Source organism: Micromesistius poutassou (assembly GCF_964030765.1).
Source record: "Micromesistius poutassou genome assembly, chromosome: 3".
Lineage (NCBI taxonomy): Eukaryota > Metazoa > Chordata > Actinopteri > Gadiformes > Gadidae > Micromesistius > Micromesistius poutassou.
The window spans coordinates 8,688,812-8,702,195 of record NC_140273.1 but is presented as its reverse complement, the minus strand read 5'-3'; the positions used below and the strand labels follow the sequence as shown (position 1 = coordinate 8,702,195).

The following is a 13,384-nucleotide window of genomic DNA, read 5'->3' as shown; positions in this document are numbered from 1 at the left end:
GCCAAGTGCTTAATTAAGAACCCATAAAACATCATCAAAAACGTTTCTGCTCTGTTGGTAATATTTCAAAAAAACTACGGAATGGGTTGGCGATTGTGTATTGATGAAGAACACGACCACACGTGTTCTTCTTGACCTGCCACCATCCTAGTCACTGGGAAGAAATGGGATTTCCTTCTCCTTATACAAGGCAATATCCTTTTTCATTCAGTTAGAATCCCAGTAGCTACTTAATCTCCATATTTTGTATTTTACGAGGTCCTGTTTGACAGTGACAAAAAAAGTACCAAAAAAGATTGAAAGATTGAGTTACAATGAGGTTTTTTTGGCTATAGACTACTGAAAGGTGGCCTTTTTGAGTCACGCCCTTGATGTGCCAAACATGGATTGTTTCTGTTGCTGGGTGCAAAGAATGGCGGGTGACGTCACGGACGTCCATAATTTCTACCAAAATCAGGTGGAAGAATTAAAACATGAGATATGAGTGAACGAAGAAAGGAATGAAGGCGTTGACCTTCTGCCTCCAACGGACAAGTTGACTCTGTCAGCTTTCTACAAGTCATTACCATCACAGGCCTGAAGCTCTGTGCTGTATCACGTGATATCTGACAACACCATTGTCCGGGAACTGATAATAGATAGCCTGTTGTTTAGCAGTAGAAAAACTATGCAGATGAACAAAGATTGAAATCAAGACATTAATCCCGGACAGGAAATCAGGGTCAGAAAGTATAAGACAGAAATAGGTAGAGAAAACCTCTTAAATAACAGAAAAAAACATCCACCCCAGTACCAGGATAATAACATGAGATGGAGAGTTGTGGGAGTGGGTGTTGAGTGTGAACACAGGGGAAGATGTGGGGGTGGTGGCAGTCAGTGTGACAATAACCAACAGTATCCCGTCTCCCCTGATCCATGGGATATCCACCACCATGACCAATTTCTACGATCCAGCCGGTGTGTCAGGTGACCTGGGCCTATTTGTTATGTAACCGTTTGTAGTTTATTGCCCATTAAACAATATTATTAGATTAGTTTCTGCTAATGTCAGCGCTCTTCTGAAATAATGTTGATGGCACGGCCACTGTTGGAGACAAATGTGACCAGAGGTAATTAACTTGGCGGCAAACTGCTCATGTGGGTGTGTGTTGCCGTGTCGGGTATGCCTTTGTGTATGTGTGTGTGGTTTTGGGGGTATATTATTTGTTTAGAGGCTGGTTTTATTATGTCACAGGAAATGCAGTTGGCTCACAGGAGCTTTCCCATCCGTCGTTAGGATACAGATGGAACATCCCATGATACTGGGGCGAGAAAGGTAAACACCCTCACTACACAGACAAAACTCATCTCCTGCTTCTCTCTCCTGCTCTCCCCCCTCTCCCTCTCCCTCTCCCTCCCTCCTCACAAACAACAAAGTCCATTCTGTCGGACAGCATCTGCCATTTCAACATGTTTCTATTCTTCCCTCCTGACCTCTTCGTTGTGGCAGGTCGGGGGAGTCAGGGATGCATAATAATCGGTATTTCAAACTGCTGACATCTCTAATGTAAAATACCATAGTCCTTACAGCTCCAACTTCGTCAACTTAGTTTTCGCTCAGTCAGCAGACAATACTTGTCAGCAGGAGACACAACATTTTTTCATTTCAAATAAGGAAAACCTAGAATTAGTGTTGGCATTGTGCGGTATGGTGCTTTAATTATTATTATTATCAAATGTTACACTTTTAAATGGACTTGGTCAACAACCGTTAGGGCTGTCACTTTTTATTCGACATTTGAATATGCATTTGAATATGACGTGACATATCCGTATTCAAATATATATAATCAAACCGTTTTTTAAAAGTGCCATGTTGTGTAGCGCATTTTTTACAGTCTATGATGAGACCATTTGGTTTTTATTTTTATTTTATTGTTTGCCATCTCATCCATTCGCGGGCACGCTAATCAAGCGAATAATATATCCTGATTCGAAAATGGATAAGGCACGGAGCAGCCAGCCTGAGCGGTAAATTGCGACCCCAAGTCATCCCCGCTGACAGCAACACGCTGCATTGGTGGAGAGACACGGGCTGCAACAAATATCCGCTTCTCTCAACATAGACGCGCAAATACCTGTGTGCCAGGCACGTCTGTGCCCTCCGAACGTGTGTTCTCCGCTGCAGGTAACATCGTGAATAAAAAGAGAGTCGCACTTGATCCAGATCAAGTTGATAGACTGGTGTTTCTAGCAAAAAACATTAAGAAATTATTATTTCTTGCAGATAGGCTTTACTCCTGCTGCTGTCTCCTGTTTAAGTTGTCACATCATTGTTTGCGCTGTGCAGTTCGGATTCCGTTTTTGTTTTTCACTGCATAGCCTAATTTTGTGATATGCCTAGTGGCACTTGATATTGATTAAGTTGATAACCTGTTTCAAGCAAAGATGATATGGCCTAAGTCCTGTTTATGTCTCCCCTTGTCACGTAATACATTTATGATTGAATCTCCGTTACTCCGTTGTTGTTTTTTTGGGGGGGGGGCCTCGTAGATATTCGAATATATTCGAATTAGTGCTGTCAAACGATTAAAATATTTAATTGCGATTAATCGCATTAATGTCATAGTTAACTCGCGATTAAGCGCAATTAATCACACATTTTTATCTATCCTAAATGTCCCTTGATTTCTTTTTGTCCCATTATTTTTTCTCATTTTAATACTCGATGGAAAAGTGGATTGGCTTGCTTTGTGCAAATGTTTTTTTTTAAAACAATGTTGCTATATTTTATTTTTTGGCCATATCTTTCGGAGTTAAAAAAATGAACGCCGTTAAATTGGGTTTGCCTCTCCTCAGTCAACGCACGTGACTACTACGACTACTACTATGTGATTACTTAGTGAGGTCCAGTAGTCTCCGGTCAGCGCAACTGTGCTTGTCTGCCCCAACGCCGCCACCACCTTGGCTCTCTCGTCATCATACAGGTCGTGGATGTTCTTGGTAGTAGTGGCTCGACAAGGTAATTCATATGTCCAGTCGTTGGATGCAATGCGTATTATTTCATGCGAGGGGGCGCCGGGCTCTCTGCATCCGCTGTGTGCATTGCTTCCTGATTTCACGAGCTACAGAGTGGCCCGAGGTTCAAATGTCACAGCGTTAATCGTGCGTTAAAAAAATTAGTGCCATTAAAAGCATGTTGCGTTAACTCGTTAATAACGCGTTAACTTTGACAGCCTTAATTCGAATACATTGCTTGATATTCGATATCCGTTTGAACGTGATTTTCTCAAAGGGACAGCCTCAACAACCGTTACTTTTGCTACTTAAAGCGCACCTCCTGGGGCTAACAAGGCTGAACTAATGGTATTGGTTTTAAAAAAATGTGTCTACCAAATATATTTATTTACTTTGGTCTCAAAAATGAATAAACCCGTCAACATTAAGTTAATTACAACAACTTTCAAAGTTCAAAGATGTGGCATCTTAATGCAATACTTCTAATGCTGGATAATGAAAATGCTGGAAGTAACTGTGGGATAAATGTTTTGTAGAGGAGAGTTAGAAACCATTTAATAGTTAAAATTCATAAAACAGCCTTCATCACATGTTATGTTAATACAGAGCAGCGGGCGGACGAGATTGTTGATGGGGGGGACGGATACGGTGCGCAACTACTTTTCATTTTTTCCTTTATTCCAATTTCGGATCTTTCAGTCACAGTGAAAACCGGGGACATTGCCGGGGACAGCAGTGGCCGGGGACGGGTCACTGAAAACGAGGACTGTCCCCGGAAACCGGGGACGTCTGGTCACCCTATTCTAGTTGCAGAAATCGCTGGTGCTAGGCTAGCATAAGTCGAGGTGAACTGCTAGCCTGCCAATAAAAACAGTTTTACCCACTCCAATGTACACCCGATGCAAACCAATTATAATGCCCAACTATCGATGTAAATGTCTGAATGTCTGATAGAATAATATTAGAAATAAAACTATCCTTGTATCGCAATGATCACATTACATTTTGGGGGACTACTTTCTCAGCAGCGGCGGAATTTGACTTTGCTCCGGTGTAGCAACCAATTCACTACAGCAGAAGGTAAACAGAGAAGCGCACTCCAGGTAATATCAGTCCACCGCTGCCGTAGCTTGCTTCCAACTACAGGGATTATAAACTAAATGCAATGCGATGCAAGGGTAAGTTTATTTCTAACACAATTCTATCAACACAGACATTTACATCGATTGTCGGGCATTATAATTGGTTTGCCTCGGGTGTACTTTGGAGTGGGTAAAACTGTTTTCATTGGCAGGCTAGCAGTTCCCCTCGACTTGCGCTAGCCTAGCACCAGCGATTTCTGCAACTAGAAGGACTGAATGAAAAGTGTTGAAAACGGTCTCCAATGATAAATAACACACTGGCTCACTTGGAAATGAGACCCGATGTCCAAAATCCCGAACTACCCCTTTAAGAGTGATATTATCACAGACCACTGGGCAGAAATAGTGATACTCTGTCTATAAACTGTATTGCAGGTATATAGGCTAAAGCAAAACCTTTCTGACAAAACTCAACACACTCCCATTTAAAAAACACATGGGTTCAGCATAATGTTAAATTTCTATTTGTTTCCCCAATAGCCCAGAAGATTACCTTCACAACCAACCTGCCTCTCCACAAATAAATTAATAGAACGCAAGACTTCATTGCAACACTGCAATCCCTACATAATATCCTGCTGGATAGAATAACGCTGATATCAACATTCTACTATGTCCATGTGTACTTTTATTAAGTGACACTTAAGCACACATAGAAGTGTAAACTCAAAGCCTGTTCTTGCATGCCATGTGTAGAACACCAAGTGCATACACAAGCCTTGTTCAGTAAAAACACACTTACGCCTACGTTTCCTGAAAGCATCTGAGGATGGAGCTTGTGAAACGCATTGGAGAGGATTTATTAGGGATGCACCGAAATTTTGGCCACCGAAAATTTTCGGCCGAAAATGGCCCAAAAGCGCATTTTCAGCTTTCAGCCGAAAAACTTTTATCACCGAAACAACACGGCCGAAAGAGGAAATTGTGATGACGCAAACAAAAACCGCGGCCAGCACACGCTTGTCTGGATAAGCGCCTCTGCGCCAACATGTCTGCAGTGTGGGTATATTTCCATATATCTGAAAAAGACCCACGGATCAGCTACAACCTCGCTATGGCTCGCTATGAGACAGCTTCTATGAGCTGTCGGCTATCAGCCACGAGTTTAGGGACCGTCCGCAAAGTGCCGACAGCTTCTATGAGCTGTCGGCTATCATCCGCAAGCTTAGGGACCGTCTGCAAAGTGCAAAACGGAAAACTGTGTTTTTGTTTTTTCAGTGCTAAATAAATTTTTTCATACTTTTAATAATTGTAATTGATTTATTCTTTGAATTGCAATGCCTTGATTTTAGTGAGGTTAGTACACAGTCATAGCTATAAATGCAATGGTAGGCCTACTAATAATTGGCATAATAATTTATTTCGGTGTTTCGGTTTTTGGTTTTCGGCCTTGGTTTCCTCATTTTCGGTTTTCGGTTTCGGCCAAGAATTTTCATTTCGGTGCATCCCTGGGATTTATCCATTAAGACAACATGACCAACAGCATTAACTGTTATCCTGTCCATGGAGAACATGAAGTCCTTTACTGGCTATTGTGTGCTAGATGAGTGAGCCATCGCTTTTTCTTCATGAGGAGAATGCAGAAACATTTGTATGATTACAAATTAAAAACTGCATTTGAATGATCCGTTTTATTGTATAGAACAAATGCGGCACCATTCAATTTAGAAAAACAGCAAAAATGCAGCAACGATTGATGATGAAGATTCATTTTCACTAACGGGTATGATATGACAGCTGCAGTTGACAGAGTTTGCATTTAACCTTTTTGGGATCACCTTGAATTAATTGTTTTTCTTTATTGGGTAACCTACTCGATAAACGGCCAGGTATGTGTTCAAAAATACAATTATTGGATATTGCCACTGCCATTACACAAAGGGGTTATCAAACATACAATAAGGACATTTATTGAGAGCAAAACATAAAATTGCATAAAATTGCTTCTTCATTTAAGCAAAGTAATGCCACTCATTAAACAAACCTCCCAGTGGAATTTCCCGCGGTTACAGACCAACAATTTCCTGACACGATGATTCAACTATTAAAGACGATGTTGACTTAATGTCTGTTTATTGAAGACTTACACCTTCAAAGATTTGAGGTCACCCCGATTTCACATCAATCAGAAATGTCAGGTCTAGTAGTGATTCCCAATGCTAGTGTAATGAGAGTCAATTCACAGTTGCACAGTTCTACTGACGATAAAAGCTTTTCTACAAGAGGGCAAATGGGCATAGATTAACTGCACTGCAACTATCTGCACCTATCACAAGGTTAATACCAGGATAATAAACAAGGTTAATACCAGGATGAAAAAAACTATATTAATACCTCCAGCATAATGATTCAGGGGAGAAAGAGGTTGAATACCATGGGATACCACTTTAGCTATGCTTTGCATATATGTATTCCTTTTTTCATGTATCTTAACCAGTATGCTAGAAAAAAGTATAACAATGGAGACTTAAGGCTGCAACTCCCATCCTTATTTAACTGATTATCATGCAAGATGGGAATTAAGATCAGGTAGAGCCTGAAAACATGAAGAAAATGGCAAGATAAAGAACGGGAATTAGGGATTATTATTACATCATTATTTTGGGCTTGGAAGTAATAAAATGTAATGTAACGTCAGAGCTTTTGGCCAGCTAGGGCAATCTGAAAAGGGCATTAGCACACGATATGGATATATAATCAATAAAGGTATTGCTGAGTTTTATTTATATATATATATATATTTAGTCATAGTCCTTCTAAGCCATCTCAGTTTGAGTAAACAGATTTCCTATAACTCAAAACGGTGCAGTAAAAGCCTCTTGCGGAAATGTTGACGCTCTGCAGTTTCAGACAAACATGCACATTTGTTAGGAAGGAGATGCGTTAAAACTTTGAGAAGTAACTCTTAAAGTGTGCTTGCTGTGCATATACGAGGCATTGGGGCTTTTCCTCCAGATGACACTCTACCTCTGACTTCTAGAATCCCTGTCATTTGTCATTATGGAGAGCTTTGTGCTGACAATGCAATGGCCCAGATTCAGAGCTCGGATCTATATTTGAGAGAAGGAAAAACTCATGGGCACATAGCAAGAGGGAGAGAGTCTTGTGAAGCAGCCAGGGCCTGACCTGTCACATCACCTCTCTCTAGAGAGACACATTAACAATGGTCCCAAACTGAGGGCTCTCATTTCACTCTTCAAGGCGGTTTCGTCAGATCAATGGGATCTGACATTGAAACATACTCCAGGCCGCAGCCATATCCATCAACATCCTCACACATATTGCTGGTCTGGCTCTCAGGGGTCTGAACACTGTACGTTCAGACAGGGAAATGCTCTTGAGGTCGTCAAAGCAAATCTAATTATCATCAATATGTCTCGCCTCATAAAAACTAAGATTGTATGTCACTTGGTGTAACCAAGGAAAGAATCAAATGACCACATGGACTGAATTAAAGACAGGACATCCTTATCTTGTTTCTGATTGGTTCAAGTTAGTGCCAGGTGGCCAGTGTAACAGTGATGGTGGCACCCCTGTGGTTTAATTGTATGTTTAGTTATTCTCCCTGAACAATGTCCCAAAGAATGCCAGCTCTCCAACACCAGGCCCCACATCATAAACGTGTCAGCCGATAGGGAGTTACCGTCTATAGCTGGCTGGCCAAGCTAACAGCTAACATGTAGTCCACAGCAAGCAGCATTGCATTTCCACAAGTCAAGCAATGCTTAATGTTACGCTTTCAGGAGCTGTTAAAGACAAATTACTAAACGCACCCGCATCAATTCCCATGACATAGAATGATATAAAATCGAATAAAAGAGTAACATCACATCACCAATTACTCACATTAGAAGAAGTATTGTAGATTGTATTGTAGATCTCTAACCTATTTATTTATAAACAAACAAATTGAGATTCCCTTTCTGGTGTGATTGAAGGGTGCCCTAATAAGCCTGTGGCAGTGGACAGCGATTTCATCCACAGGATGTATAACGAGTGTCAAGTATTGCATGATTTGGCAGAAAACTCCAAGAGATAGGTAAATAAAAGGCAGAGACCCCAGCCTAGAAACTGTATTCAGAGGCAATATGTCTTATTGCATATAGGCAGTATGTATTAGTGCATATGGTACACTATCTACCATAAAAAGTGAATATACAAACAGACAGAAAGACAGAAAGACAGAGAGAGAGACGTGGGTGGATGGGGGGGGGGGCTGTTGGGCCATGACTGGAAGCATTTTTTCTGCTCCCGGAGGGAGACAATATTACAGGTTACAGGAGAGAAGAGAGAGAGAGAGGCAGAACAATAGACCAGCAAGGGATAAAGAGACTATCACCCTTGAGCAAGATTATCCTACATGATTTATTGGGGATAAAATCAAAAGTCTCTGGCACACAGAGGAGCAAACAGGAAGCAGCAGGATTGAGAGAAAGAGTTTCACTCATAATTAGCATTAGCTCCTCAGAGAGAACCAAGGAAACAAGGGTCTGTTCGAGACAATGACCCTGGATGCAAGTGATGGAAACATCACTGGAACACAGCCTTGTCAGTACCAGCTCCCTCACCAACATGCCTGACAGTTTACACATTTCACATCCCAGAAAACTGCTCTTTGAGTGGTTCCAAAGAAAAGAGATAAAGATTTACAGCCAATCTAACAATTTCCTTTGTCTCTTGGAGAACAGGCTTGTTTTCTCCTGGCATCTGGGTAATATAAAGATATTGAAATGTGATAAAAAAAAAAAAAAAAAAAAAATGCAGGAACAGCTAAAATCTAGCACAATTTAATAAGGTCAAATTAAAACAATGGGATATCCTAACCTATTTATAAGCTTGTTAACGACAACTGGTAAATTTACTTAGTTTGCAAAGTTGGCTGATTTAAAGAATTCTGTTGACAAATTGCCCCAAATCAAATTAGAGCACTCTGTTAAAGCCTAGGAACAAGAAGCTATATCAATAGGATTGGTCTTAAATAATCTAGATAAAAGCATCTGCTAAATGTATAAATATTAAATGTATGGAAAATAACTACTTGTTCATCCACAAAGAAAACATAAAACAGCTCATCTAGCTCTTGCCACAGAGACAACTTAAGGAGATGCCAGAACAAGGACAATTAGAGCTTTTATTACTTTACATGTCAATGCTATATTTCAAAAGGGAAAGCTTTTTGATTATTACCCTGTGTGAAATTACTTGTGTGAAGATGTGCCAATGTAAACACAAACCAAATTTTAGGTCTTTCTCAAGCACAGGAATCCTCAGGCAGTAATTCATATTAGACTTTGTTCAAGCACACTGGCTTAATAAATACAGTAACTATGCTTACTTGTGAAAGTGAACGTTGTACTATACAAAGTAGTTCAGACAGATGAGAAATGAATTGCAGTTAGTGACCACTGCTGTGGTTATCAAAGTGTTAAACAGAGGAATGTAAACTCTGAGAGTGGTGGCACGCTCGCTAAGGCCATGTGGGTGTGGACCCAACAGATGTAACCAAACAGCTGAGGGGGATGACCTCATTCATGTGCACTGCACACAACTCCCCCTTAGCAGTACACTTAGCAACAGTGCTAGGTCATCCAGATGGGCCCACATGGGGGATAGCGTCATACTCTGAACAGTTAGTAAACAAGTCCACTCCCTGCAACATGACAAAGAGATACAAAATGTATTGTTATTGTGGCTGAAAGTCATTCAAGAGTGGCCTCTTGCATGACTTTCAGCCACAATAACAATACATTTTGTATCTTTTTGCAAGCTATAAAGGTGTGACAGCCTTATTCATTTGGAAACATTGTGTTTTTCACAAAAATCAAATGCAGGTTGTAGCACCATGTGGTGCGGATAGGGGCGTGGGGGTTGGGGGTACCATGGTTACCCAGGGGCCCAGCACATTATGAGGGAGCCGGGTGCTGATCCGCGTGTGTAGCTTCCTCTCCCGGGAGACAGGGAATACAATGCAGGCCAGGCTGTCATTGATTGCCTTGCCGGGCCCATAAATTATAGTCATGCCTAATCCTGGTGACAGAATAAAGGACATTAACCACAGCAAGCACAACAGTGGCTGGATCTGACTGGCCAACTGTTTGTCACAAAATCTTCACTGAGGTAGTAACAGCAAAATATAACAATATCTAAGGGGCCTGACAGGACATTCCAACAAATGGATGTGGTTAGATATAGGCATCACAACCATAATGCCTGCATTGGTGCATTTACAAAAGCAGACCTATATGTCGTTTCCACAACACATGTATTAATTATATTTACAGTTGAAAAACCAAACATGAGAGCAAGTATACCCTAGGCGCTATAAAATATATTATAATCATTCTGGCTACAGAGTGCAAGAGTGAGACTCCAGAACTATAATGTTCATCCTCTCTTTGCTCTTAATGGTGATAGTTTTTATCTTAAAATGTGTTCTTCACATTAGCCAAACTTCCTTCATTACTAGACACTGAGATGATCCTGTTAGCATCCTCTGCAGTTTTAATTAACATATCATTAAACCAGGATTTGCAACCGCAAAGCACTTAAATAGATTCCACTCTACTGTCTACCTGGCCTAAATCACAGTACTGCATTAGAAGGCCTGCATAACCAGGTTTAGCAGTAACAGTTGTAGCGCATAAGGGTGACCGGTGGTATGATTATATTCCACTCAGTAAAAAAGAAATAACAAACAAAACAACAAACAGAAACATAGGAAACAAGATGGAAACAACATGCATTCTGGGGCAGAGAACAGGGAGTATGCATGCAGGTTCCAAAGGCAGGGCTGGAAGAGTCCCTACAGTTTAGCGGCCTCTTTTATCCCTAATCCCTGTCTTGTTTCTCTGCAAGTCTAGAGGAAAATAAATAAAAGCAAAAGTACACTACAGTCTATTGACCAAATTGCTGTCAATGATGCTCAAAGTAATTTCTGGCAATTGCAATCTACTAGTACCAGTGTACCACAATATCTGCCGTACTGTAAAGGAAACACCAACATAGCAGATATGCTGGGAGTATTTACAAGCAAAGTCGGTGCCCCCTGCGCAGGTCCTGAATGCCACTCGTAGGCTCTATAAACAGCCACAATGTGACCCTATAGGCCAGCGCTGCATACCCACATGCATCTCCGGTTACGGGGATTGCGTACTGTAACGCACTGGACCTTAACGTGACCGTCTCTCTCTGTATCGCTAGCCACCTACAATACAGTTTGTTTTGTACATTGGGGATATAAGTGATGAGCCTTTTCAGATGTTGTTTGAAGTGTAAAGTCAATTGGGGACTTAGAAGGATGTTTCATACTTCTCCATTACTTACGTGGAAACTAACCGAAACGGATCATTAAAGTGTTATTCTTAAGCTTAAGATTTGTTTCGTTCTGTTCACGCTCGCTTTTTTTGTGCATGATAACGTTACGGTTACGTGTCGACCGACATTGCGACATAATAGGACATGACATGCACATAGCACGTCACTTCTCATCTCATTTAATCTTTTCAAAAAGGACTTTCAATAGTTTTCCTCTCATATGCTGCGCTAGACTCGCAACAAGGTTCTGTCTCTCCGTTTCTCTCACCCTCATTTCTCTCTAACTGCAAACACAGCAACATAACGCACACTAATGCCGTGACGACGTTTACATGTTGCTTTACAACAATGACACAATTAAACGCAAAATAGCGAGACAAAGACAAACACCGAGTACACTAAACCTACGATGAGAAGAGAAGAGCAGCATAAACGCATCTTAAGGGAACGTCATTAACGAAAACGACCATTAAAATAAATACTTTCAACACTCTCAACGCCACTGTATCACTGACAGTGCTGGCGTTTAAAAACGGAGAGAGGAGCATGTAACGTAATCAGAAGGGTTCCCGGTGTCCGTGAGTGTAATCAGCCTGCTACACTACACTAGCATAGCATGCTACCGCGGCTCCGCCGGCGGCTCCACGCCACTCGGTCCGCTACGGCGTTCAGCACCCGGCCGGCTGGATAGCATCGCTCGGCGCACTGTCAGTAGTAGCGGAGGGTCCTGTGGAGCTATGTTCTTAGGACAGACCCCTATATCTTTACACCCACTACAAATAGGGATTCTTATTTTGTATGCACGCAGATATTGTAAGAAAGTGTTTATTACAAACCTCTAGTAAAACTATCCTGCACGATATATACACAGAGACCTCGCCTTAGCCGATATTAGCACAACACATCATGAAGCTAGGCGGCTAGCAAGAACCAGCCCGTTGACGGTCGGAGCGTCTGCCTGCGATGCTTACCCGGTGCAACTAACACTTCCCGTGGGTCCGACGGAACGTATAACGGCGATATTCCCCAAATAATACGTGTTGAGTGTCCTCAAATATCGTTTGCTAGTTCAAGTCCAAACGCTTTCCTCGAGCTTGTGGTGCTGAATTTGATGCACGCGCGACTGTCGGTGTCAGGAAATGCCTTCCCCCTTTTCTGCCAATCCCTGCAAAATAATGACCCCTCCCAGGGCTCAGCCAGCCCACCACCACACAGGCAGGTGCACGTTGGGCGCAACTGGACTTCAGCTCCTCTGATGTTAAAAATCAAATAGGTAGCACATTCGTTTAAGTTTTGTCAGATGAAAAATACTGTTTTCGTTATAATCTTCGCAAAACGAGCGCCTCGCGTCTAGGATGCACGTTGCCGGTGTTAATAAAATGGAGGCTTTGGGGGTGTCAAACTTTTCTTATTTTCTTATTAGAAATTAGAAAATATTTGATGTGCTCTTTTTCGCAAGCTACATGGATGCTCTCACTTTTTCTTTCGCAACCACAACGTTTATATATATCAAAAAAAGATCGGAGTTAAACATTAACATCATTATAAATCCGATTTTGGGCATCGTCTGTGTCTGCGGATCATTAAATATGCAACGAAGACCTTACTTAACAAAACAAACTAAATTATACCATTACTTGTGTTAACTCAGCGTAAATATTTGAAACAACCTTCGATCAATTCTGGGACGTCGTCTCCATCCTCCGTCGTCCTATGCTGCCGGTTTTGATCACATAATATGTGATCGAATTGGGATTCCCCTCCCACCTCGGTGTCGCCTTTGCAGTAAGGTTGGGGTCTTTCATACCGGGAGATGATATAAAAAGAAGACACAAACATAATATAGACAAATAATTAAATAATACCTGCAAGTAGGCTGTTTCGATTAAGTTCATCAGCTATGTCGCGCCTGAATTTAAGAAATGCCTTAG

General features: G+C 41.4%; 1 protein-coding gene across 1 annotated transcript in view; it reads right to left on the bottom strand.

Moving 5' to 3' along the window:
* Positions 1 to 11,942, bottom strand: part of LOC311340561 (catenin alpha-2-like) — a gene marked incomplete at its 3' end in the record, with an annotated part of 172,241 nt that extends 160,299 nt beyond the window's left edge. Inside the window, exon 1 of the mRNA XM_084465424.1 lies at positions 11,862 to 11,942. Coding sequence (XP_084321550.1) covers positions 11,862 to 11,883 — 22 coding nt within the window. The 5' untranslated portion in view covers positions 11,884 to 11,942. The remainder of the gene's footprint in view (positions 1 to 11,861) is intronic.
* Between the last annotated feature and the right edge of the window lie 1,442 nt (positions 11,943 to 13,384).